This window comes from Meleagris gallopavo, chromosome 2 (genome assembly GCF_905368555.1).
Source record: "Meleagris gallopavo chromosome 2, MGAL_WU_HG_1.1, whole genome shotgun sequence".
Taxonomy (NCBI): domain Eukaryota; kingdom Metazoa; phylum Chordata; class Aves; order Galliformes; family Phasianidae; genus Meleagris; species Meleagris gallopavo.
The window spans coordinates 11,870,506-11,898,252 of NC_139405.1; the positions used below are offsets into that span (position 1 = coordinate 11,870,506).

The 27,747-nt window shown below is 43.5% G+C and overlaps 2 protein-coding genes and 1 long non-coding RNA gene across 9 annotated transcripts in view; 1 reads left to right on the top strand and 2 right to left on the bottom strand.

Annotated features, from left to right (window-relative positions):
* The window catches only part of COQ8A (coenzyme Q8A), a 34,426-nt gene extending 34,294 nt beyond the window's left edge, over positions 1-132 (bottom strand). The window contains exon 1 of one of the 2 annotated variants that reach the window (XM_085218912.1): positions 1-132. The gene's annotated coding sequence lies outside the window, so the exon portion shown is untranslated. The other variant, XM_085218913.1, reaches the window with a different exon arrangement.
* LOC109365868 (uncharacterized) lies at positions 129-26,883 on the top strand. Of its 2 annotated transcripts, none has more exons than XR_014881869.1 (4): positions 129-271; positions 1,022-1,103; positions 2,766-14,753; positions 25,125-26,883. It is a non-coding gene; the product is annotated as an uncharacterized LOC109365868 (long non-coding RNA). The 2 variants fall into 2 exon arrangements; XR_014881870.1 differs by lacking the exon at positions 25,125-26,883 and having other exon boundaries at positions 130-271; positions 2,766-2,902; positions 14,637-21,982.
* Positions 9,183-27,313, bottom strand: PSEN2 (presenilin 2). Of its 5 annotated transcripts, none has more exons than XM_085218919.1 (11): positions 27,166-27,313; positions 22,475-22,671; positions 21,553-21,782; positions 20,462-20,603; positions 19,791-19,858; positions 18,642-18,862; positions 17,694-17,792; positions 15,853-15,930; positions 14,155-14,265; positions 13,495-13,613; positions 9,183-11,549 (listed from the first exon to the last, which is right to left on the bottom strand). In XM_085218919.1, exons 2-11 carry the CDS (start codon positions 22,616-22,618, stop codon positions 11,394-11,396), a joined length of 1,368 nt encoding a protein of 455 aa, XP_085075045.1. In that variant the 5' UTR covers positions 22,619-22,671; positions 27,166-27,313; the 3' UTR covers positions 9,183-11,393. The 5 variants fall into 5 exon arrangements, with proteins under 5 accessions (XP_085075045.1, XP_085075041.1, XP_085075042.1 ...); XM_085218915.1 differs by having other exon boundaries at positions 14,155-14,268; XM_085218916.1 differs by having other exon boundaries at positions 14,155-14,268; positions 27,183-27,288.
* Positions 27,314-27,747: the final 434 nt, after the last annotated feature.

Consider the following 27,747-nt stretch of genomic DNA (forward strand, 5'->3'; position numbering starts at 1 on the left):
CTGCCGCCGGCCAACACGGCCACCTCCACGCGTGCAGCGCCGCGCCGCGTGCCCCGCGCGACTGTTTACCGTCGCGTCCGACCCCGGCCTCCGTCCGACCTCGGGCCCCGCCCCCTCCGCGCTCTCATTGGCTTCTCCGCACCACTCGCCCCGCCCCCGGCGGAAGGGGCCGCGAGGAGCGTGCTGAGCCCGTGCGCGGCGCGCCCCCACCAATGGCAGGCGGGGGAGGGCGGGGCGCGCGGCGGCTGCAGGGGGACGTGAGGCCCGTGAGGTCCGTGCGGCGGTGGCGGGCGCTGGGCGCGAGGCGCGTGTGGCACGGCACGGCGCGGCAGGGCGGGGCGGGGCCGCCTGGGATGGGCCTGGCTGCGGGAGCGAATGGCAGCGGGAAAGGCAGCGGGGATGGCGGTTTCCCGTCAGAGCTGTGGCGGGAGTGCGGCAGGCAGCGCCGCTCGGCGGGGCTCCGTGCTGAAGAGACGTTCGTGTGGGGGCGCGCGCTGGCTGACGGCGCTGCTCCCCACGGGCTGCTTTCCCGCGCTGTCCCGGGGCTGCCCGGAACCGCTGTGGTGATTGCGGTCAGCAGCTTTCCTGCACGGCCCATAACCCGGCAGTGCGCGTGCTGCGAGGCTGCGGTACCGCGGCGGTGTATTTGCACAAGGTATGAGGCTTAAATAGTCCTCTTCTTAAACAGGATTCGTAGGTGTCCTCCAGTCTTAGCGTAGTTTACAGGAGTGACCAACAAACAGCCCTGAGCTTTAATTTCAGACGTGTTAATTGCTTGTTTTGGCTCAGGCTGTAAGCTAACCAGCAACCCGAAATGCACACTGAAGGACATTTCATAGCCGGCTGTGTACAGGGCTCAGTCCCACGGCTGGCCAGTGGTCCATCTGCTAGTTCCAAGCCTCCCTGCACTATAAGGGGGCACTTGTAGCCCTTACTTACAGCTGCTGATTTGGCCGGTATTCATAAACACATTAAATATTGCTTCAACCTTACATACGCTCCTTCATGTGTTTTGTTTTAGATAAAAAAAGAATAGCATCCATCCCAAGCCCTGAGCCGTGAGAAGCTCCTTGTCCAGAACTGAACAGACAGCTACAGTACAGGTACGTTTAATAAAACTTATCACCCAGCTGCTATCCAGATTGGAAGGTCAGTACTAGAAAGGCTAAATTTGAACTTAAAAGGTTAAGGTGCATTATTGGCTTCATTGCAATACACCCAGGCCTTGCACAGACACGATACGTCTGAAATGCAAAGGCAAAATACAATGCTTTCATGTCTGAGAACTGGATGTAGATGAGACATGCTACGTGATGCTAAAATGTGGCTTTAATAAGACACTAGCCTTGAGAATTTTGTCTCAAAACACAGTCAGTACTGACGTCTCCAGAAATACATATGAATTAACTGTTGTTATTTTTTCCCTAAAAGAAAGATAATCTTTACCCTCATCTGGAAATAGATATATTTGAGATATCTTTCTTTAAAGTATGCTCTTTCATCTACAACTGTACTGAATTTGGATGCCAGCTCTAAGTTTTTGTGTAACACCACTTAATTTGCGTCAGCTCAGCATTAATTGTGAAATATACGTTACTCACTGTGCTGAGCACAGAGAATTCCATGGGTTTCTGCATGAACACGCTGTCATAGTTTGAGATGTAGGCAGAACAAGCAAAGGATCAAGTTCTCCCCATCTTTCCAAGACAGGCCTGGCTGGTTCACTTCATTCCCATGTGGTAAACCATTCTTGCAGCTGCTATTTAATTTGTATCACACCTTCTACTGCCAGGCTTCCTGCATCCTTAAAAGACCCCTTGTATTTGAATGCAAGGCAGACTTCTATACTTAGACTGAAGAAGTGAGAAGAGACCGTTCTCCATGGAAGTTGGAATGGAAGGAATTGGGATTAAAAAACTGGATTGAAGCTGGCAGAAATTATACTTCATACTTTTTTGTTGTTGTTACCATTTAGTTCTGCAGGGGGAATAGGAACAGGACACCCAGGATTCAAAGTCTGTAATCCAGAGGCTAACTTGTGGCATTTGGTTGACTAATAGTGCTCACGATCTTAAATGTAAAGGCAAATGTTGCACGTAGTGCACAGGGAGAATTGAGCCATGGCATAAGTCCTGCAAGGTCGCCATGCAGAGTAACGGCAAAAGATAAAATATAATCAATATTTAGTGCTACCAATAATTAAATTTATAGTTCTGGATTCTGGAGAAAGGAGAGGCAAACTACTTCAGAAATAAACCAAGGAGTCAAATATCAGTGATTTATTTAATAGCCTAGTGGTTAACAACCCCCATGGGCTTTAAAAGATCCAAATTCAGCTTCCTTCTTTGCTTGTGAAAACTTCAAGCATTCCACCCTCACACTGAGATTCTAGTTGTTACGCATGTTCTTGCCTTCTGCCCTCTAACCTTACAAATATTATTATTACTGCTTGTTATGCTATACCTGATGGAAAAGCTCAGCAATGAGAATAGAGTACTCATCCATCTTTTCCAAATCCCAGACAAATGTACTGTCTTCCCTCGTGCAAACTGTTTTCAGAGGTAGGACATGCGAATGTGAATTCAGTAGAGGTCAGTCCGGGCCACCCCTTCTGATTGTATGTTTCATGTTAAAAACTGTGGCATCCATTGATGCCTCAGGGCCTCCAGTATGATGTGAAGAAGAATGAGGCTGTTACGTGAGTTTGTACTTCAGTGTCTAAATCCCGTGTAATTTCTGTGTTAGATTCTTGTATCCTTTTGCAGATCTGTGCAATGCAGATCTAAATTGACAGAGCAAGCTCGAGCAGTTCTGTGAAAAATCAAGTTCTGGAAGTTTAAAGAGTCTCTTGTTGGACTATAAGGAGAAGATGCAATAAGAACTCAACCGCAGTCTATCTTTGGTACTATGGCTTTCATTTGCTTCTCACATCTTATTCAATATTGTTACATTCAGTCAACTTTCAATGTATTTGCTGTCTTATTCAGAAATGTGAGCACCTCTAGAGAATGCTTGATGTAGCAGCTGGAAGTTATGGATTTGTGCAGATGCTTTAGCATTGCCATCATATCTTTACCTTGTATTGCCTGTTGACAGTTTCATAACAAAGGGCTTAATTATGTAATTTCATAAGGTGGATAAACAGCTCTGCTGCAGGTCTCAGTAAAATCAGCAAGAGCAACATGGGGAAGAGAGAATCTAGGACTCTGATTCTTTAAATGTGACTTCCAGCAAGCTCACTGTCAGGCCTTGGGTGAGGTTACTTTTCTCCTCCTGCTTGCTGTTTTCTGAGGGAAGTCTGTTTGCTCATCAGCTAGCAGCGCACTGCTTACTGAATGCCAGGGAACACCCAAAAAAAAGCTTGCCAGTTCTGATGTTGATTGCTTTGAAGAACTCAGGAAAAGCTGGCTTCTGTCAGAGCTTTGTGCAAAGTGGGCCAAGTTCTCAGGCGTGTAGGAGAGGAATTGGTCAGGCTGTCTCAACTTCAGAAAAACAAAGTTAGAGAATCGGAGCCTGGAAGGATCCTTGGGCCCTGCAGTCAGAAGGGTTCCACTGCAATGGGAAATTAGTAATCAGACAACTAACCTGAAGGAAAAAAAGTTAATGTATTTTCAATTAAGCAACTATTGGTCTTGTCATCAGGTTGATGAGCATCAGGACTATGCGGAGAACGCGCAGAAATCCTCTTACATAGACACAGGACAGGCCCAAGCTGTTTCTCTGACCACAATAAAATATGCGTCACCATCCTTCTCCCACATTCACACAGCTAACCACAAGGCAAAAACTACTTTGGAAATGCTTCTGTCAGTTCTTCCTCTCCAACTAACCACCGAAGCTCAGATAAGCTACATCTTGGAAAACTTCACCTTGTGTTCACTCATCTTTAGAAGGAAGTTTCTGTAGGGCAGAAAGAATGTAGTATCTGCCTACATAGGTTTATGGCGTTCCATCAACATAATGCTGCAATGATGATGAACTGGAACAGCTCAAGGAAAACTTACTGGACAGGTGGCTTGGTTTCAGTAGTTGACTTTAAGTATTTCAAAACTTTGGCAGGTTTCAGTGACGCTGTTTGTACCATATGTTATTTACACAGCTTTATGGCCAAGAATGAGAGCAACAGCCTTGTAAAGAAATGAGATCCCTCTGACTTCAATCACTGGCAGATGCACATCCACTATCATCATAGGATCCAAATGATGAGCTATTTTTATAGCACTTTGGAATGCTTTGACTCCTGAATTGTGTATTTTCACCCCCAAACGCTCAAGCTTTCTTTGTATTTGACCTTCTTTTCTCTCTCCCCTCGCTGTAAAGGGAAGGAGACAAGGCTCAATTTCATTTTGTTGGTGAAAAGTTTATTCCAAGATGATTCAGCTCTCTTGGAAGGAGGCAGCATGTCAGTTCTCGCAACAAATGTTTTCTGACCAAGATGCAGTGCAGGGAATGGGACAGGTATTTCATGAACTTCCACCCCCTATTTTCAGTCCAGGGCTCTCAGCAAGCAGCCTTGCTCTACATGGCTGGAGAAGGCAGGGGAGGCCAGTGGGGCTGCTGGAAGGCTGAGATCCCTTGCTAGGAGGAGGTGGGCAGGGACTGTGAGGTTATATACAGTGGGGCTTTTGACAGAGTATTAGTTGCTAGAGCTATATAGCTCCAGGCAATTTACTATACAGTACTGACTTCTAATAGGAAGTGGTGGCAGGCCCACTAATGCTGGGATTATCTTTAATAATCAGGGAATAAATACCAAGTCTACTCTTTTAGAGAGGCATTTTAGAGAGCATCCTCCCAGATTGCTCAGGGATGTGAGAGAGATCACAGCCCTCTTAATCTTTCACCAGGGTTTGCCCCTGCTCCCCAGCACACACACATTCTCACTATCAGATAAAGTTTTCTTCCCACTGGGAGAAGTGTTGCAAACATCTCTCAAAGTGGAAATTTACATGCAGGTATCTTCTTTTCCTTACTTTATGAAAGAACATAGAAGTAGTTGTTATTCTCTAGCTGGGGTGGTAACAAGACACAACAAGTCAAAGCTACAAACATGTTCCTCACTGACAGAGGATGGCTGGAAAAAGTTGCAGCACACCACACTTACCACCACACTGCTTGGCTGTAGTTCGTACCAGCCACTGTTGCCTCCAAACTTTGCCACGTGGCTGCAGTGGGCACCGGGTGCTTTGGAAAGTTGGAGATGAGCCAGTGGGGGTGTAGGGTGCTGAGAGAAGGACAGAAACAGGTGACAAGACTGCACAAAGAGCACTAAATGTAAGAAAGCAATACTAGTCCTTATCTTCATGTTGCTTGTGGGATAGCACATTTGGCTGGCACCTTAGCAATTAATCCTAGTCATAAGAGAGCCCAGGTTGGAAAGAACCTTGGAAAATCATCAAGTCCAACATTCTGTGAGAAAAGAGAGCCCAGATGAGATTATCTAGCACTCTGAGCAACTGCATCTCAAAAACCTTGTGATGGGGGATTCTGCAGTATCACTGGGGTGGTCATCCAGTGATGGGAAGTTCTCAGCGTAAAGAACTTCTCTTATTTCAAGACAGTAGTTCTTTGTTCCTAGGCTAGGAAGACCCGTTATTTTCGCTCACTGTAATCTGCATTTGCTTGTGTAGTTTAGCACGTGCTTTGCCTTTTCCTCCTGCCACCTAACTGATTTTACACGTACCACAGCAGAGCCTGCAGAAACAGAATGAAAAGGCAGTTCGTTGTAGCTTCCAGGCAGGGTTCACTGTGCAGATAATAACTAGTGAAGCCATTCACTCCTTAGATAAACGCAGAAACTAATTTTGAAGCTAGGCAAACAGAAGCACGTCCCTCACCTGCATTTAGCCACTCTGAAGACTCTTAGATGAAGGACAGGAGGGTCATCTAGAAGAGTTTCCACAGACTCAATCTAAACAGGAAGACAGGATGGAGAATACAGGAGAAATGGGTCTGTTTTGGAACATTTCAGTAGGTTTTGGAGAACTTAGACCAAACTAAGAATTAGCACTAGTCGTGGCAGTTTGGTGGTTAACAGTAAAGCTTGCTGCCAAACACAGCCGCTTTGGTAAAGTATGGCTGCAGCACCGTGTTGGCCCAGCCTGGACTCAGCCTCAACACAGTGCGCTTGCTTTCACTGCCCCAACAGCTGCTCCACCTTCTGGCTTCCTGGCACCTTGCCTTGGTCTTCCAGCACACAGCATGGAGCACACGGGAAAGAGGACAAGCTGGGGGGTTTCTGAGCACCTGTGTGGCGAACAGGCAATCTCCTCGACTCTGCCCACTTGTGGGAAGGTGATTCACAGAGTCCTAACCGTTGACTTTTAGTAGTCAGTCTAGGGGGCAAGCTGAATCACTGCTAACTTTGGGTGCTGACTGACCCTTTTCCTGCTTTGTTATGGCTATTGATTTCTACACATGAGGTCAGCTGAGAAAGGCTATGTAATCTGATCTCTAGTATCTATATTTGTGTGATCACAGCTGGAGAAGAGGATTCACAAGTGACTGACACATATCTGAGTTCAGCTGAGGGGGCACTCTAGCAGTTAACACTTCTAGAAAGAATGACACATCAAGAAATGGTCCAGACATTCAGGTTAAGCCCTTCATTTGACCCACAGTAAATATTTCAACTCCTATCTGTAAAACAAAGCTGCAGGTAATTTTCTGCTCTGTCATGCTCTTGAAGCCTGGCTCTTAAAGAAGCACATGGAAAGGCTCACTGGAAGCACAGCAGAATACTTTCAACATGCACTGCAGCTGTGTACTGTGAAAAGAGCTTGCCTTCAGGGACAGCAGCACCAAGAACCAGCAGTACAGGTTCACTCTCCCATAGTGAACTCTCAGATGTTACCAAAGGAATTGCTAGCCTGGAGGAGCCCAGGGTGTGGGATCAGAGGTGTCCCTTTACTTCAGCAGTCCCCCTAGATACAGAATCTAATGATGAAGCAAGTGACTATTCTGTGCCATCCACTCCATGGACTTTGAGAATTGTCACTCTAGTTTAATTGGTGGCCTGCTTTCACAACACAAGGGGCAGTTCCTTTCCTGGGAGACAGATCTCTGTTCTCTGCAGCAGAACTTTATTTCATGATGGCACTGAAAAGCACAGAGACACACTGACAGCAAGTAAGGTAACTTAACCCTTTAGATAAGTGCTTTGGATGCAGCTTTATGTTCCCTTCTAGCCCCGATTTTCCCTTCATTTCCATCTTTAAAACTATAACTGCACTGCTATGATAATCCTGGATAGAGAAACCCTACTTCTCTTTCGTAAATCTAACTTATGCCTCAGGTATATTTTCTTTCTTCTAACCTTGTATTGATCCATGGGCTAAGTGTGCAGATTGTAGCCTCTATAGCCAAAAGCATTTGCTGGATTTCTGTTCCCTGTTAGTTCTCCTCACAACCCAGAGTTTAGATTGCCTGCGTGATGAATTCTCTGAAATTAGTCAGTGTTTGCCATTTTGGTCCTTGGTTTGCTCACCCAAATCACAGAAGGCCAAAAATCACAGATTTTTTCTTTTCCCCTCCATATTAAGGAAGAAAATCAAATAGTTTCCATGCCTCTTGAAACCTGCATATAACTGCTGTGAGACTAATTATTAGCACAATATTTGGAAAGTAAGAATAGCTCTGATTTCCAGGAATATACAAAAGCTGTATTTGGTGGGGGCTTAAAGAGATGGCATGTGTCGAATGGTAAAGGGGCAAGGAGATCCTGCTGGAATAATCCTGTTTGCACTATTATCATTTTATTGTTATTAACTATTTGTTGGTACATCAAAGCTGTGGCTTTAAAAATAACCCTGACTGCCTACCTACCTGCAGCCATAGATACCCTGCCCTGCCTACGTCAGTTCTGAATAATGACTTGAGTTCTTCCATAATTAGATGCAGCTCTACCAAGTCAGGGAGAATTCTAACTGCTTATATTTAGCTTTGTAAAGCTTGAGGACAGGTACTGTGTAAGTTAAAATGTTGGATTGGTTTTCTGCATTTGCTGTTACCCTTCTTAAATGCAAGTTAGCTGTAGAGTTGCTCAGATTTTATGCTGGGATGAGTAAAGGTTCTCCTTGAATTCATGCCAACCAGAGACACTGGAGAAAATAGACCTAAAGCTTTCCCTACTCTGCCTCCTTCTGATTCTTCAGACCCTGCAAGGCAGCAGTTAAGGAGCACCAGGCTTCACACCATTTATTTCTGCGCTGTCCTAACCCCTGAGTTGGCCTAGAAGCTGCCACATTGTTCAGACTGCATTCGATCGAACTCAAACAGTTCTCAGTTCTGGAAAACTTCCACTCCCACTGCTTGGCCCCAAATCTGGCTCAGGTTTCTATATCAAGAAGCTTAGCTAGTTCCACTTCATAGTCTGGATTTATTTATATCTTTTTAATACTGAGCGATAAATAGTACTGAGCACTGACACCTCCCAAAAATGTGCTCCTGGGCACCTGTCAAACAAATGAGTCGCATGAAGGAGAAAAAAACAGTTCATATTCACTTAACTCCTTGACAGCTGACAATATCAACTTCAAACATCTTGAATTTAGTGGGAAATAATAGAAAGTCTGTAGCAATATGATGGAAATGAAGGAAGGCACTAAATGCTGCATATCCCCCAGCATTAGGCAGGCTTACCACTGCATTTTTGTTCCTGGATATTGCTTCAGTCTTACACATTAGGGATTGTTCTATGCCCAAGCTATGCTTTAGTCCGGATGCAATGAAACACTCATCCTAAACTAGAAAGAAGCTTTGATAGGTAGATGTAGGAAAATACAAACACATGGCATCTATAGGACTTCAAGCTGTTGAGTGGCACCTACATTAAGGTAGTTATCCTAACCTACCTGACAGCCGTACATTTTCATGGAGGCAAATCAACAGCAGTATTTAGGATTTCTCCAAGGTTGATCTGCAGTTTAGCAGAGCATGCAGCAAGGTGAAATAAGTGAGTGCACAGAAGAGACAGACAACCACTTAGCTACACACACACACACGCTCACTCAAGTTGCAAGATCACTGAGCCCATTCCTCACATAGCCCCTAGGCTACAGTTCATCCTTTTTGAAGGGCATAACATAAATCCTGTGCCATCCTGTGCAACGCTAACACCACGAGCAGAACTTCACTTTTATACACAAGTGAAAATGTCCAATGAGATGAGAGATCACTCGACATCATTTTAAAACTCTTGTATGTGTGTATATACATACATATACACACACTCACAGTGAATATATATTAGTAAATACATATGAACATTTACACAGTTAGAACCACTCCAGTATATACACACACAATGTACCCCTTTACTCACCAAGCAAGTACATTTAGTTGCACTGACAGAATCCATTGCTCAGTCACCTTTTAAATTTTATAAGTTACGCAGAATTTGCTCAGGGGCCAGTCTTTGTAAGCACAAATCTACATAGAACTCAAGCTCTATTAATGATACTTCAGTAAGAAGGATCCACCCAGTTTCCTTCATATATCAACTTAATTCCAGAAAAATAAATTACTTCTAACAATATGCTACAGCCCTGTTAAGCCAAGCAGGATTTTTTCTTAGTTATAAAGTATTTCACATCATCTACACCATGCAGTATAAAATATAAAATCATGATTGCAAGTGATTGTATTTTGATTTGGCCCCGTAACTGTTTTCATAAAAAAGAAAAAGAACAACTAATTTATATAAACCTTAAAAAACAAGCAGATAGTTTGTTTCCAAAGGAAAATAGCTATCAGTAATAATTAGTTGTCTGCAAATTTTACATTCAAACATTGCAAATGTAAGTAGCAAGAATAGCAAACTAAACCAAGAGCAAAAATTAAGAACTTGTCCAAACTAAGACACCTTACATGCTTTTTAAAGATTTGTTTGAAGCACCTACCTGATGTTCTTGTTAAAATATCAAAAAGTAGATTACCTTGAAGAAGTCTACTGGAAAAAAACATTATCTTAAAAAGGCATACTTCAAAGTCTTATCTAAAAAGGATTCTCAGACCTGAAGTTCTGTATCTCTCAGTGACGTTGCATTGTTCAAAAAGCCCTGCATAATGTTACAATTTTAAACACTGATACTGATCAGCTGTCAAAGAAAACAGAGCTTGTTTGTTACACACTCAAGTAAGAGGAAAAAAGGAAGTCACAAAACTATTGCTAAAAATGACCCTCAGAGTAGAAATAAAATGTTTTTAAAATCTGGAGGAAAACAGTGATTAAGTAATAACTGGAAGGAATAACTAGTAAGGATAGAGTCAGACCTGTTTTTCTTTACTGGCAACACGCAGTGTGATTTTTTTTTTTTTAAATGAAGTCACTTGAGGCTGTGTCAACATTTCCAGCATTAGTGGTGCCTTATGTAATGTCACAGCAGATTGGTGTTTGCACCCCTGTATTTTGATACAAATTATGACACTATTTTCAAAAGAGTTCCTTTTACATTAAATAGCTATTTTAAAATTTGTAATAAAAGCTCTTTAAACAACAGTACCAAAAACTAGGTAAACCAAGCTTCAGTCAGCATCAAAGGACCTCTTCATAGAGGGAAGGTAAGTCCTCCTGTGGAATAGTTATGACAATGTACAGAAATGAGACCAAAGATACACACAAAAAGTTACAGGTCAACTGATTTACTGGGAGCTGTGCAAAGATTTCCACGCTGAGGATCCGATCTGCTTAACAGTCAGCCCTGTCTTCAGCTGTTAGATGCCCAGGTGGATGCACTCAGAAACAGAAGCCTGATGTTCAGACATCCTACTGCTGAAATCTCATCTAGAACCATGGCAGCCATGTCTCACTAGGCTCAGAACAAAGAGAAATAACGGGCAATTACACAGCCTAACATAAAGTTCGGCATCACACATCAGTGTAGTGCTCACAGAGAGGTGTGACACTGCTCTCTGCATACTGCTGTGCTTTTCTAATTACAAGCAAGACTGACTTTCACCACACGTGCACACAACACTTCAAAAGTGTGAAATGCTAACAACTCCAGAGCACAGCAAAACTTGACTGCAATTCCAAGGCTAGAACGCCTGAGCTTCTGGAAGCACAGATCAGACCCTTCATCTCTCCAGTACCCCACATTACATATAGGTTTTGTTTTCCTTGCTCATTAGAGCCAGTTTGCACATTAAATAACATTTCAGTAATGCTCTGACATCTGCAATGAGCCAGGCTTTCCATTGGAGTCCGAGAGTTAGGAGTCCTGTGAAAAAGTTCAGCTTAACATGTTGCTAGCTTTTTAGTACACATCATGTCACAGAGTTACTGTTTTCCTTACAAATATATGGCACTAGGTGAAAAACGTTATGACTTATTCCAAACGGTGTACCATACTTCACTGCAAAGCTTAAAAAGAATTCTTCAACTCCCTCTTCTTCTAAATATACAGCTGGTGGGAGGCCAGGGTGTCCATGAACGGTCGCACAAGGTTGTCTGTTGAGAAGTAAAAGATCAAGCCGAAGGTGATGGAGATGGGAAGAGCAGGTAGTGCTTTCTTAAAAACAGCCAGTAATAAGAGAGTTAAGCATAAACCCTGCCAGAGAGAATAAAAACACAAGGAAATAAAGTAAGAAGCCCAGAAACATACCTCTGGTAACAATTTCATATATAAGGAAGCTAGATACACTGTACAGAGATTGAAGCCTGCCTGAACTACCAATGAAATGAGATATATTTCCCCACATCTTCATCTTTCTAAACAGCTGGCCAAGTATATTCTTCAGCAATCTTGGAGCACAGTTCCAGAAATTAGTGTAAACAGCTTGTGCTGACATATTGAGAGGTTAATTTATTTTCAGATTATTTTACACTTTGTTCTACACCATTCTGTACCAATTACTGAACCAGCAGATAAACCATGTAGTCCTGTTGAATTGCAAGGAGTTTCACTGGATGGCTCTAACACACAGCAGCACATACTTGTACCACCTTCACACATTTCAAGGTCTCTTAGGGGGAAGAAAAAAAAAAAAAATCACCAAAAGATATCCCACTGCTGTTCTTTTGACTGGATTGGTTAGTATAAGAAATGAATTCTGCTTTTATTTCGTAGCAGGCCAAAATCCATCTCCTAGAAAACATATGGAAGCTTTTGAAGGTTTGGGATATACAGTACAGTTGGATTTAGTATATTTAGGTATGGATTACTTCTCTTATCTGAGCCCTTTTGTCTTCCTTTATGATGATGAAACTTCAGAGACAACGTTCACGCTGGGCTCCACCAAAAATCCGTTTGCTAGGGATCAGCTGGTGGGATTTTATTTATTTATTTTTAAATCAGTGTTTCTGGGCTGCATGGCTGGCTACAATCCAACTGACTCTATGGCTCTGTTCTTCACACTCTTCGTGGACCATATGTGGCTTACACCTACTCCACAGTGTAATTAAAAGATGTGCCCACTGCCTGGACACTGCAGGGACAGTTTTGGAACCAGAAAGCCACATAGCACCAGAATTATGAAACTGAGAAGAAACCAGAACAAACTTCACAGCACCGTAAAAGACACAGAATAGGGTATAAGGCCTGAGAGATAAGGAGTGCTTTCCCACAGAAAAGGGATCCTGTGCTGGACCTGAGGATACAGAGAGAGGCAACTGTATAGGCATCTCTGACCTATGAGGTAGGACACGTCAGGAAAGGTAGCCAACACACTACTTGATTGATTAGATTTCTAGTTCTAGTGCTCTCTGAGCCATGTTCTTCCTGAGAGTCACTGTATTTCTCTACCCTTGAGGCCTAATTATGGAAATGGAAGCTCAAGAAAGACACAATAATTCATTTTCTTTTGTCTCCCAGAACTCCTGCCACTGCTCTTCTTAGTTTCAACAAGGATGCTGGTATAAAGAACTAGTTACTATTAATAATTTTCTGCCTAAGTGAAAGCTCAACAGTGTATAGTCATTAGATCTGCCAGGCCTGAGGGCCTGAGTCTTTAAGCAGGTATTTACTCATAATTTCTATAGATTTTTTAGTCTCCTTATGTTCTGTTTTTTTTTTTTTTGTTGTTTGTTTGTTTTTTCCCCAGCTCAAACACAAGAATGAACTATGCCTTCATCCTCTTATATCATGTTCTCCTTAGCAAAAGGGAGTTAGTTAGCCTCCTTGACTACATGGAGTTCATAATATTGACTCTTGCTTCCCCAGTCCCCAGTCTCTAACACTGAAGCAAACGTGCAAGCAGTTCAGCTGTTGCTGTTTTCCTTCAGTCTGTCTGACCAACACCATCTCCACATTTGGCTCTGCTCTGGAGTCCTCCCTCCCAGCCTATGTCACCCAGCTTCTCCTAGAAGTCACTTAAAGCCTGTCTTCATAGACAGAGTGCTGAGCTAGGAAATCCACGGGTGCTTTCACCTGAGTACCCAGGACATTACCTGGAGTGATTTAGTAGTTGTTAGTTGTTTGTACTTGTCCTTAGCTGTAGGCAATATACTGCTATGCTAAGTAAGACTATGGCAGTTTCAAAAACTTGCTCACTTACTATGAGAATGGCTACAAAGCAGGCCAGTGTAGTATTCCAGTCTCCACTAGGTGTGGCAGCTGCTTTCCCAACCAGCACACTGTAAAATATGAAGTCTCCAAGGCCCAGTTTCACACCTCCTACAAGTGGAAGGGAAAAGAAAACAAGTCTTATTTCTCCTGTTTTGCTTCCTCCTGAACCAAGTCTTGTCCCCTGGGGACCAGGTGAAGGTTGCTAGTCCTGGCTACTAACCAAGCTAAACCTTCTGCATTCTGCAGAGGTTTTAAAAGGGATTACCTCCACAGATTACTGAGGAGGCCAAGACTTCCAACTCTTCTTCTGCAATTATTTTTTACGTAACCTAATTCTCAGAGGCGCTTCCTTGTGCTGCCCTCCAGCTGAGGAAGTGTGGAGAGAGAAAGGAGGGGGATGCAAGGGGAAGAAGGAACTGCTTAAGTTGTCTGCATAGCCAAAGGCATGTCACTGGAACCGCAAGCTCAGAACAGATACTGTAGCAGTAAGTAATAGAGTTGGAATAGGTCCTTTAGTTCCTCAGCAAGTCAAAGCTTTTCAAATAAACTGCAGTTAGGCCCAAATGAGTTACAGTGTTAACCACCAGGAGTAAAAATGCCAGGCCACGGTCCTGACTGCACTGAAAACAATGTATCAAGCTTCTCTTACGTTCCTCCTCTTCCATTTCCTCTAAAGTGATGGGATGGCTGGGAGGAGGGCTCCTTGTGTCCAAAATCTGGGAGTCTGAATGTGAAGTGCTACTGTGGTTCTCTCTCCCATCTCCTTGTTGGTTCCACAAACATAGGCCAAGAAGGAAAAAAAAAAAAAAAAAACAAAACAAACCAGCTCAATCATAGACATTCAGTGTATTTGGTGAAAACATGCATGTTGTTATTTGGAACAGTCCTGATAGTTGCATGCTCACAGCTTGCTTGGCTGCTATCCAGGAGCTCAATGGCCTAAACAGGTGAGTAAATGCACAAAACTAAGTATTTATCTACCAGTTATTAAAGACAAAGGGAGTTTTCACCTCAATTCTCAATCTCTGGATCAAATTGTCACATTAGCCTGCACAAACAGCAGTTTCAGGCTAATGTGACAAGTGAAACAGAGTAAAGTTAACACATTGTGCCATGTTGTTACTTCTTTAGGGTGGAGGTGCTCAGGTAGCACAACAAAAAACAAGTGGATGACTAGGAGAACAGCCATTTGTGAGAAAAGTTCTGCCCTGAATCACATTGACGTTGGAATTGGCTGATCATGCACAGGTAAGTTTTGTTGGGGTTTTTTTGTTTGTTTGTTTTAATCCTGTTAAACACGTCTAACCAATAGCTTTCACCTTTCCCATGTGCTTTCAGAAGCATCTAGTCTGTGAGACATTACTCCAGCTGACAGTTCATATTTTTCAGAAGTGCTCATACAAACTTTCCAGTTCATGTCAGCCTGACTGGATGCTGCCACTGCAGATGTAAGCAGACCATGACTTGGGACACACAGAGTTTCCACTGATGCATTCAGTAAACCCAACAGTATAGTTTGCTCCTGCTCTGTGCTAGATTTAAAAGTAGGATTGTGTCCCCGTGGTCTGTTGTACGTCAGCTACTTCAGCCTGAAAATAAGCAGTATGTTCCATTATTAAACCTCAGAATGCAATGTATTTCTTTAGCATAAAAAGCTGCTCTGAAGTGCAATAGGACCAAATAGGAAATACTTGCAACACCAGAAGTCAGATTTTATTCAATTACTCCCAAAGCGCAGTTTAATTTGCATTTTAAGAGGGTATAAGCAGTGACACACAAATTGACACAGTACCAGCTAGAACGTAAATTTTGAACACATCAGCTACTGCTGTGTAACTACCCAAACCTTTACCCAAGGGTAATAGTTAGAATGTCCATTTTCTTTGTCAGAGTAAGCCAGATTGAACTTAGAGCTAGGTTAGAGCACATCTGTTTCATGGCAGTTGTCTGAACACGATACGCTGAAATGCACTCAAGTTAACCAGTTCATTGGCATTATTGTTATGAGCCTATGCTGTAATTAACCATCACCAGCTGAAAGCTGTTAAACAAACAAAAACCTCAGAACCCACTTCCACCTTTGACTTCAGTACATCTCAAGATGGGTTTTTGTTAGTTTGAATAAAGGCAGCCTGAATACTGCAACTCCCAACATCATCTAATAATTTTTGCTGCCGGTTCAAAGAGGAGATTTTAAGAGCAGCATTAAGTTCTGCAACTAATGTAGCAATACTACAAAAAAGCGTGTCCTTTGAGATTCAAGGGCTTGCATTTGCTTGCAGTCGCAAATGCATGTATTATTTCTAAGGGCCACTGCTCCACGTAAGAGAGTGACATGCAAGCATACCTGCATTCCATGTCTGTTGGCTTTGTCCTTTTGCTGCTGTGTCTGGTTTTGCCATTCCAACTGTCCACATCATGGCAGCTAGAAGAAAGAGCAAGTTAGCTGCTTAGAACACCAGTCACTGTAGCTCAGTTAAGTATTTAGCTATCGCTGACAACACTTCCCCCTGTAAACGCTACTGGCTCCCTGTTTCCCTAGTTCCTTAGAAGGCAAGGTCAGAGCAAGTTAAGACAGTGTATCTGTTCAATTTTTAAGAGTCTTAGAGCACAAGTCAGTATAGTCTTCTCTATAGGTGAAGAAAGCAAAAATACAAAACAAGGGTCCTCATCTCCTTTGTTTTCGTCCTGGTTTCTGTCTCTGTTCAAAGGGAACAGTTGCACAGGAAATGGTGCTAGTACAAATCTAACCAGAGGTTAAGTTGGATGGCATACTCCCCCTCTTCTGCTAAAGGTAAACCACACAAGCGAAGGACACATTGGAGCTCAGTGTTGGTTTTCTTTCTGCCTTTTTCTTTGTTATTATTTTTCTTGTCAAAATATGGGCAATTTCTGTTTTGGTCCCAAGAACAACTGAAGAATGTTTGTGGGTTTATTTTTGAGATCCCTAATTTAAGAAGGGATACAAGCCATTCTGAGATCAGTGGAAGGGAACTCAAATCAGCTTTTTATTTAAGTGTACATCAGTCTTCCTGTTTTCACTGAAGCTAAACTAAACTAACAGAAGAGCCAAGGCAAACAGCATCTGCTATTCCAGTACAAGCTCAGCCAACATGATGTTTTTACATCTAGAGATATCCACAGAATGTGGTCTTGCAATGGAGACGCTGACATTCTGCACAAGAACTTGTGGTTCAGTATTTATTATTTATTGAATTGCATTCTACTTTAAGGAAACTGTTGTATGTTAACTAAAACAACTAGGAGGCTTCATCTAGGTTGTCTAAGGCCAATGTAACAGAATCTCAAATAAAAAGGACTTCTGTTTCACTTCCATTCCAAGCTGAAGCCAACAGTACCTCTACTTGGAACACAAAAGAGCATTTATATAGCAGTAAATTCTTGAAAAACCGTAACAGCCAAGTCGTAGGCATCCTCAGCATGGCACCCGATGTTTGGAAATACCCTTTCATCTTAAGAAAGATGTAATGGAAGTCATTGAGGCCCATGAAGCGCTTGAGCCCAGATCCTGGGATTCCTAAGTCTCCTACCTTCTACCTAACCTAATCTTAAGCATACAAATGCCTTTGTGGACAAAGGTACAGGAGACAGCTAAGGGCACAGCTAAGCAGCCTACAAAAGCCAGTGAAGGGATGACTGATTTTGTTTGCAGAGCAATATTTGCATAAAGCCACTTGAAGGGAGCAGCAACACAATGAAAAAACAAAGCAAGTACATTCTAAGCACTTCCATCTATACTGTGCACAAAAGAGAAAGCTACAGGAAAAGATGGAACCTCATTAAACACTTAAAGTATGTTTATAAAGCATGTGCAGAAAGAATATGGGTACTAAGAGGGCACCATCTAACTAAATAACTTTGCAAACACTGCTGTCCACACAAGGCTTTTGTATGCAGAACAAAGAGGCACGTTCTGCAGTGTACTCATGGAAAGACAAATCAACATTTGAATGCTTCAGCTTCACAAGGCAAACCTGCCCCTGCTGCAGCTAATTAGAGTTAATACCATTATAAGTGATAAACAAGGCCTTCCACAGTGTGTTACAGGACATAAATGCACACTAATCTGAGGCAAGGAAGTAACTAAAATAGTGCTTATTGATTTGACACAGAAAATGGCTGCAATTTTAATGTGGTTAAAAACATTAATATTCTGATCTTACTCACAGGAATATATTAATGCAGGAAAAATAGGCTCGTTTCTCTCCTGTGCAGTTTCTACCAGCATTCTCAGTGGCCCCTTAGGACAGAGAACAGCAATCAGATCTGCAAAGAGAAAGGGGCCAGACAATCTCATCTTAAGCTGTAATACATTTTACATTCCTACTACTTGAAAAACTATTCATGCCTCATACTGGCATCTATCAGTATTTACTGGATGACTTTCTGCATAGAGTTTCCTGCCACTCTGTGTAATTCCAGCTGCTAGTCTCTAAAGACATATTTCACTTAATTACCATCCCCAAGGCTTAATATGACAATTAAGAGTTTTCATTGTGTTAATACTTAAGAGTTGTTTTTTTGTTTATTTTTTTGAGAGCACATTATTTCTATGAAAGTAGATGACCAGATTACACAAAATAGTTAGTTTAGACAAGGACTGAGGGTACTTCATGTTCTACAATCTGTCACTACATACACTAAGTCTGTTTTTCAGGTGAATCAAGCCCTTTGGTCCAATTCCTCTTTGCTTACTCTCTCTCTCTGTCACAGCTCCTCACCAATCTAAATGTTACCTTGCAGATACCTCCTGTTCTGCAGGTTCCCTTCAAACTTTTAACTCATACCAAAATCTATGATTTCTTCATAATTGGCAGTTGAAGCCTGCAAGACTATCAGGTTGCTACTGATAAAAATCCAACCATCCTTGCCAACCAATTAGATGTGGTTCAGCACTTCCTCAAGTCAGCATTCCACTCTAAGGAAGGAATGACATGGTAGAAGTACAGTACCTACAGGAACAAGCGAACAAGTCAGGGAATCAACTTAACTGCCCACCTGCCTCTTTCTGAAGCTCTAAGCATGATAAAGTCATTTTCTGAATTATACATACAGCCATGAGATTGCCACAGAGTAACTTCTCCATGAGCCTTGAGATTCACAACCTGGACTTACCATAAATTGAGATTGCACCAAGAATCACCCATGCTGACCACTCAGGTAAATATTTAATAAAAACTAGTGCCATCAGAGCACTGATCATAATGAGATATGCTTGCTGGAGCTGCAAGGGACCTTTCCAGTGGATGCAAATCATTCCAACAGCTCCAAAATTCCAGATGATTAAGATAACTGTGGGGTAATCCATGGCCACATTGTATGTCTTCAACACTTCACTGAAATACAAGAGGGAAATTCAGCTGAGCCAAAAACAAAAAAAAAACAAAAAAAAACCACCAAAAAAGCCTGACAAAAAGCATCTCACTAGCTGTAGTTAAACAAGCCTACTATGACACCAAAAGGAAGCAGGACAGAAACAGGCCTCATCACAAGAGGGGAACCTGCTTTGCAGCCAGCTGGTGTTCTCAACTCTCTGTTCCCTGTACAGGAGATTAGACACCCTATGCATGCAGGCAAGGACCACGCTGCCTTAATCCTGAGGTGATTCCAAGGATTTTAGCAGGCCACATTTCAAAAGTAGATTTAACATAGGCTATATGACAGTCTTTAGCTAAGAAGTCAAATGCAGGTAAACCACCAGAACTATGATGTTCAATACTGAAATGAATTAGAAATATATAAACTGAAAGCTAGAAACTTTATTCTTTTTAAGCTTGGATGCAGTGAAATGAGCTTGAAGAGATACAGCCTGAGGATAAAGTGAGACAAATCAGAGAAACAGCTTAGCACATAAAGTTCCTTTACATTTGGTTCTCAGAGGCTACACACAAACTGACAGCATGTATTGGGAACCTCCACCTAACCAGTTTGTCGTGACAACTCTTAAAACAATTTATAACATATCCTAGGATAATGGCAATTTATACCCTGAGTTGTATTTCCTGAGTTGTTATCAAGGCACCTCTGTACAACAAAGTTCAGTCAGTTCATGTTATGCTCACTGTATCACTTCCCAGTGAATTTTGTAGAGTATGTACTGTAAAAATCAGGCATTGTTCATTAAAGAACTAGTCTTTCGTCTTTCATTTTTTTTAAAAAAAGGTCACTTTGGAGAAGGGGAAAGACATTCTGTTGGGGATTATTGTCAAAGAGGTGAAAGAGTTAGTTGTGAGCTGCCAGGTTACCTGCAACATCTCTACTTACCCGAGATATATGTAGGTGAAGAGGAACAGCAACATAAAAGAGGACAGGATTAGCCAACCGTGGATGAACTATTAAGGGTAAAAAAAGACAGTGACTGAAGGGGCTGTTCCTCACTGCACAGTTTGCAGCGCTGCATGCATTACTGACAGAACTTTGCACTGTCCAACTTTCTTTTTTCACTTCTCCAGTTTCCAAAGACCTTCCCCACAGCTGGTGAAGGAGGAGAGACAGTCAGTTGCTGCTGTTCACCCTATCTTTCATTCTGCATTCCATCCTTCTCGTCCACTGGTACCTCCACAGGCAAGAATAATACTAACTCAGCTTGTCCAGAATTTTACACAGCGTATCCAGAATTTCAGAGAAGGCATTTGCAGTGAACAATACAACTTAGTCCATAAATACAAGCTGCCAAATTTTTTGATTGTGTGGAGAATACTTAGATCTGACTAGCACAAGTAACAGGCCTTGTTTCAATATCCTAACATTTGTGGCAAAATAAGACTCTGGAGCAGAGTTCTACCACTGCTAGCAAAGGCTTCTCTACAATGACATTATTGCCATGACTAAGCTGTGCACTAACCCATGTGGTGCCTTAATTTCTCACTGACATGCATGCACTTGAACACGGTTACAGAATACGTGTGGAGAAGGCTCTGTCATGAATTCTTTACCTTATAACAGCGGTACTTATAAAGCACAACTAAGAACACAGTCATTACAACGATGACGCTGATCATTATGATAGTGTTCAACACCGAGTTCAAGAGACGCTGGCCCACAGATGGGGTGTCCTCACTGAAAGGGGTGTAGATCCTGCAATATAAAGCAAAGACATGTGAATTACATACATTCTCTTCTAAATAATTGCCCTAAGATAAAAACAGATCTCTGTGTGCACAGAGGGAAAGAAAGGGAAATATGACTGCCAAGGGCAGTAAACGTGAGATGTATCCTTTGAAGGGGCCGGGCTCCAGTTAATTATCAACTAAAGATTAGTTGTTTTTAACAAAAGCGTATTCCTACAGAGTAGCTGTGGCTGGCAAAGCTCTAAAGAAAAACTCCGAGAGCGTAAGTGACTAAGAATCTCTCTCCAGGCCACTAATTTTTACTTCATGCCTCTGGACCCTCTTCATGATGATGACAAGGATACATCCCAGGTGTTGCTCTGCAAAAGGAACCCAGTGTCATAGGCTGTTTTACTCCTTTTCATCACATCCCTTCCCCCGCCCCCCCCCCCCCCCCCCCTTTTTCTTTGATTCCATTTATCTACCCAACATGATAAGTGCAGTTACAGCCCCAGGAACACTCTTGGACACAATCAGCAAGAGCTAGATGGAATTATGTATCCACACCATGAGTCTTTAAGAAACAAAAACGTCATCAGGAAATGAGACACTCATCCAAATGAACATGCTATTCCCTGATTGCTGCCAGCCACTGAGTGAACAGACTAGGAGTTAAGCCTGGGTCTTTTATACCGCAGTATGAAGCAACTTCATTACTATGCTACTCCCAGGCGAATGCCTAATGACAGCACTAATGAATCAGTGTAACGCAGGTACAGAAAAAAAAAACTTACTAAAAGTATGCTGCGTTCACCTTTGTAAGGTCTTGGTATGCTTACACAGCCACCTGTAGCTGTGTAAAGGCTCCCCCAGCCTGCCAGGTAAGCACTCTGTGTACACAGATGCGTGTGCGTGGAACACGTGTGCAATACTAGGGATCCTATGTACTCAGAGGCTGTTTTGAAGACCCCACTTACAGCTGCCCGTTTTTCTCCGTATAGAAGCGCACTGACTTTATGGTGGCGACGACAACAATCATACAAAGGGTGACAGGCACAAAAAGCATGATTACATGCTTTGCTCCATATTTCAGAGTCAGTTCCTCCTCTTCGTTTTCCAAGGCACTCTCTCTCACTCGAACATCCGAGTCAGACGCATCCTCATCAGCAACATTGTTTGGGCTACGGCTGCTACCTGTTTGCCTCTTCTGAAAAGAAGAATTAGCAAATACGTAAGACTTTGTCCTTTGTGCTCAAAGCTTCATTCCATCATATTGGCTGAGGCTTCTGTGGGCAACCACAGCACACCAACTTGTTCCTAATAAGACGGTACCAACTGAGCAATGCAACTAGAAATTCCATTACAAACAGGCTGCAACAGAGTTTTTAATAAAGAACCATGAACATCTGAGGGCTCTTCAATGCATATACAGAGAGACTGACACATACACATGAAGGACAAGGTGCAGAGAACTGGAAGAGAATAAATTCTAAGGTAGTACAAAAGCCTGAGTGATGCCTGCTCCCACAGCAGCACTGTGCTTGCTTTAGCATGCTGCTTCACTAGTGGTAGGACTAGATTTTGTTCCAACACTTCTGGCAAAACAAAAAGGCTGGAAAGGATATCCTGCAAGAGCCATATGTACATCACATCCTGATTAAAAGCTTGCATCTTTACCAAAAGGAAGGAAAGGGGAGGAGTATATATGAGGAGTAAAAAGGGGGAAAGTCACAGTGGAGGAAATAGGAACAGCCATTACAGCTGCTGGCCAAGGGCAGCAATAACACAGGCTATAGCCAATCCTAGAAGCCAGCCTCCTGGGAGGGACTGAGGGGGGTAACGAGACGACATTTATCCTCATAACTCACTTCTTTACTCCCAAGAAGGGTGCATACATACCCTATGTGTCTGTGCTTCCCTTGTTTCTGAGGCTTGCAGACCATCCTGGTAGGAAGGTACTGGAGGGCTCTCTGCAGACATCAGAGATGTTCTCTCATTACAGGGCTCATCCTCACTGTCCGAGTTGTTCATGAACGTGATCATCGTTGTTTGCACAGGGAGCACTCAGGAGGGGCTCAGCCAAGCACTACACAAGACTTGAGAGGACAAGGAAAGCCAAAAGAAAGAGAATCAGTAAATACTGCAGTGCAAACAATTGGAAGCCTGAAAAAGAGGCACAATTTCAGCAGGCAGGCTTTGTGACTGCTAGTTGCTGATTTTATCTGCTGTCACAGCAGGCACAACAATCCATTCAGTTAAAATCATTTGCAGTTAGGGAGAACAGCAAACACAGCACTGACCCAACTGGACGTGGTCAACTTAGCATTTTTTCTCTGCCACAGCTTTCGTAGTTTCTGTCTCTACGCTTTGCCTCTCCCATTAGCACCCTGATATTCAAAAGAGATTTCTCAGTGCTTCGTATTTGTTTTGCATGAGCCACACAACATTTCACTTCAAATGCTGGCTGACTGCTAAACAAGTTAGAGAGCTCAGCTCTTGCACAACACTCCTACAAGTGTTAGCAGGTAGCAGAAGTTTCCTAGTAACCTGCAGCCTCAGCTTTACATAAGCCAGTAAGCAGGAGCTACGTTCTGTCTTCCCTGTTTTGACTGTTGATTAACCAGATGAATTTCAGAAGCAGTTCTTCTCTTTGCTCAGAGACTGCTGAGAAAAGAAGGGGAAAGACATGATCTTTAAGTGAGCCACTTCTTTCTCACTGCCTCATATCTCCCCCCCCATGTTGTCTTGTGCTTAAAAGCAAAGCTACTTGGATGGGCAACAGTTGGGGGCTGGAAATTTTTGACCTCTTTCCACACTATTGCTGTGCAGAATAGCAAAGAAAGGAGTGGCACGGTGCAGAAAGCAAAGAAACAGCTGGTTTTTGTTTGCGTTGTCATTTTTTATTTTGTTTTTAAGGCATCAGAGAGAGGAAGTATGCTCTGCTCCTGCTGAGACCAATACAAAACAGCCTTAGAGCTATGATTTCAGGAAGCTCTAAAGAGAGGTGATAGCAGAAATTCCTTTTATCACTTATTAAGTCAGCTCAGCAAAGCAGCAGCTTCAGACACTTGATTCTCAGCCACCCATCCATAAGCAAAACCAGACCACTAATCCAGCTCAGAGAAGGAAGCTGAAGAAGCCATGTGATTTGGACACAGTCACATGGGAATCAAGCACTTGCAGGTCAACCAATAGATTTCACTGTCTACCTGCGAGCCTGAGAGGTCAAGTAGACGCCTTGAAGCTCCGTGACAGATTCTTGCTTCTCATTAAAGAAACTAAAATTCACTTCAAGGGATGAAAAGAGGGAGGAGTGTGAGATTCTGCTCTTTCACAAAACTTTGAACACATCTAGCACCTTCAAGATATTTTAGAAAGCAAACCTCATTCCGCCCAAGCAAATCTTCAGACAGCTGTTCCTCCCCTGCCTTCTCTTCAAGCCTTTTCCTCTCATTTTGTTCCTCTTTCGGTGATAAAAATTGTACATTTATGGGAAACAAATTCAGGGACAGCCCTGAAACCAGGCCTGTCAGCTTTACAGTGATATCATGTTCTTTCTGAGCAAGTTGCCTGACACTTACATTTTTGTACTGATTTTTGTCTTACTGAGGCAGAAATCTCCACTTGCAGGTGCTTAACATGCTATTTCCACTTAACACGTGGGGGCTCACAGATCATGGCTGAGAGCCTAGATTCTGGTTCATTTAGAAGATTTAGGCCTTATTTAAAGTAACATATACATATAATTGCAACGATATAAATATAACATACTTCTAGACCTGCCTACGGGTTAAAATATGCATGCCATGGGATTCAAAATACTTAAATCTGTGAGCTGTGGAATTTAAATAATTCTTAAAACTTCTTACTAGTGTCAAGAAACCAGAGAAGGAAAAAAAAAAAAATTAGATTTTACTCTTTCATAGTTTGGGACCAGTATTAAGGTTTTAACAACCCAACAAAAACATTAAAGGTTTTTTTCTCCCAACATTTAAGAAACCACAACACAATTGAGCAAAGCAATGCTGCAGATTTCAGAAGCGGAAGCCAGTAAGCCTACTTGGTACATCACAGTCGTGCCATGACCACTGGAAGAGTTGAAAACAAACAGCAAAAATATTCCATTAATTACTAAACCTCATGATTACTTGGAAGAAGAGTCTTGTGTTATATTACAGGCAGACATTTTTGTGCCAGACAGATTCTGTTATTCACTCTCAGAAAGGACAGTGGCAGAAATATAACAATACTTTCATCAGCAGGCAGATTCACACCTGAACTCTGTTTTACCACCCCTTGTTTATTGCACTCTGCATTCAGCAAAAGGTGAAACTGCCTCCAAAGCATTACGGATTTTACTGGAGCCACTGGCTCTCAACAAATCCTCTCAACAAATCCTCTGAAGTTGTATTCACAGCTGCCTTAAAGTGACCTAAATCTGTGTTAGTGCCAAAGGGGCTGTCCCACCATCCTCAGCTTATAGCACAAATATCAGGTGCTCATCAGAAACCCAGTTCTTTTGAAGAGACAATGGGCATTTCTCTTCCAGGTTTCAGCAGGACTGGCACCCACATTGCCTCCTGAGCAGCCCCACTGCCAGTGTCCACGGTAAGAAACAAGTGCTGGGCCAAGCAAGGGCCTTGGATAATGGCTTACAGAGGAGGGGACCTTCTGCTGCACCACTGCCCCCTTATGAGTCGATGAATGAATGGTGGCATTAGACCCAGGCTACACTACAAACTGGCACCAAGGCCATGCTGACTGCCACACAGAGCCTTGGTTTACACAGTCTCTCCTTTAAGGACAGAAGGACCCGCCTGGCAACTCCCATAATCGTGCCCTGAGCACAGACTGAGCAAAAAGAAAGGAGAGGAAGTGTCTGCCCAAGGATCTCACTTGAAGAATGGGAAGGAAGCCAACAAAACACCTGATTACCAAAGTCACACACTCTTCTGATACTGCTTCTTTGGATAGAGAGAAAAGGTCTTAAAGCATCCTTGGGAGGCAGAAATCATATCTGCATCTATATGCAGACAACTGATGAGTGGTGTCTACCAAAAGACAGGAATGACAAGTGCCAGTCTTCAAATTTACTCCGTAAGTCACAGATATTGGGCAAGGTTTTCCCCTTTTCCTCTGTGGATGGATACAAACTGTTAGGACAAATTCAAAAAATTGTAAAATGTTTAAGAGATAAAGGACCAAACCCTCAAAAAAAGTGGCAAAGATGAAAAGGGAAAAAAAAAAAAAAAAAAAGTAGGCCAGGAGTTGAGTACTGCTTTGAATGGAGCAGCTGTGGTGGAACTACAGCAAGTCCTGCTTTAGGGCAGCCCTGTGAAGCTTACAGAAAGGTGTGAGGTACTGATTCTCTCTTTGCAGATGTACTTTGTGCAAGGGACCGCTTTCCTCTGTTGTGATAAAACAGCATAATGGATTTCAGTGAAACTGGGCCTACTCACACTGGCATCAGAATCCAGCCTTGGCTTGCCTTTTACTTTCATGCTGCTATGCTGCAACAAACCCAAATCCTTCACTTTGTATTTCATCCACTGTGAAAAATATCAATATAAAATACAGCACAAGACAGCTGCTGTTGCCTGGCAAAATATTTAAACTCTCAAGCAGAGTATTAAACTCCTGCTTATGCAGGCTGTTCTCTTAGATGATAATTAGATGGAGAGAAGCATTTTCCTTTGCTACACTTAGATCAAGCGCAAACTGGACCGAGACTGACAGCCCACCTGTTCTCCTAAGTTTCAGCCACAACAATCGCTGCTGTTGGTAAATACAAAGAGGAGGAAAACGCTTTTAGAAAGCCTAAGTGACACACTAAACTATTGGAGAAGAGACTTCCAGATTCTTGCCAATAAGCACAGCCACGCCGTGCATGCCGCTACAATCACAGCTCACTCGGGACGCACCTCCAAACACACAGGAGCTACAATTGCCATTCACGTTTCACTTTGCCCCAGAGCGCAAAAAATAACAAAGCCGGAGGTGCCAAGCAAAGACTCGAAGCGCTCCCTCCGCTTTCTAAGGCTCACCAACGCTCTCTCTTCTTCCCAAGGGCACGGCGTGCAGCCGGCGAGCCGTGCGCTGCGCAGGACTCCGCGCCCTCGTCCATCCGAGCGCACGGCCGGCCGCATCCCGGCGCGCCATACGGAGCTGGCGGCGGGCAGCAGGAGAATGGAAGGCTTACCGAAGGAAAACGCGAGCCGAAGCCTTACGGTGGCCCAACGCCACGTCCCAGCGCCGCTCCAGGCAGGCGTACCGCCCCGGAGAAAGCAGAGGTATTTGATTTTCTACTTTACACAGCTATGTAAGCGTTACGTTACGCGCCCAGCCACGCAGCTCCCACCAGCATGAGCCAGCAAAGCTGCCGGACCTACTTGCTGCCGTGCCGGGCCGTGCCCTGCCTTCACGCCGGGCCCAGAGCGGAGCTGAGCGGCCGCACGCAGCACAAGCAGCGCGATGCCGGCTGCCGCCGGGCAGCCCCGTGCCGGAGCCCCCCGCCCACCCGCTAAGGAGCCGACTCAAGCGGAGACCCCTCAGCTGGCGCCCGATCCGCGCACTCCCCCCCCCCCCAATACCTGCGCTCGGCCCGTACCCGGCCCGGCCGGCTCCCCCTCTCTCCTTTCCCATTGGCTCCAGCGTGTTCTGGCCGCACCGCTGGCCGTGGGGACGATTGCCCTTCCACCATGATTCGCTGCTGTGACTGCCACTCAGTGAGTGTCTCCACCCATCCGGCAGTCTCCTCCAATAGGAGAGAAGGGTGGGAAGAGGGACGGCCAATAGAGAGGGAGCTCTCCCCACCCAATCCCCGGCGGTGGAGGTGCCTGTCATGGCGGGTGGTGGGGGCTGTGGAGTTCACGGGCGGCCGTGAGGAGTAATGTGACATTGCAAACGTTTTAACATTATTTGATGCGGATGTAAGAAGTTTTTATTTTCAGAGTGTAAGTGTTCTTGCTTTAAAAAGTCAAAGAGTAACAGCGAGCAAGGTAACACAGACAGAGTCTTTCCAGTCAGCACACGAGCTGCTCCTGTCCCTCTTGTTACCTATTGCTGTGCAGGATCGTCGAATCATTACGGTTGGAAAAGGCCGCTGTGTGATCATGTCTAACCAGTAACAGCAGGAACTCACATCCAGGCAGTTCTGTAGCACTTCCTCATCA

What these genes read in the sequence shown, in the direction of transcription:
- PSEN2 (XM_085218915.1), bottom strand. Translation starts at nt 22,618, where the DNA reads ATGATCACGTTCATGAACAACTCGGACAGTGAGGATGAGCCCTGTAAT. An exon ending in ACGGAGAAAAACGGGCAGCT is followed by an intron (nt 20,604 to 21,552) that starts GTAAGTGGGGTC and finishes TTTATATTGCAG; the next exon opens with GATCTACACCCCTTTCAGTG. An exon ending in CCAACAGACATGGAATGCAG is followed by an intron (nt 14,269 to 15,852) that starts GTATGCTTGCAT and finishes GGAACCAACAAG; the next exon opens with GAGATGGGAGAGAGAACCAC.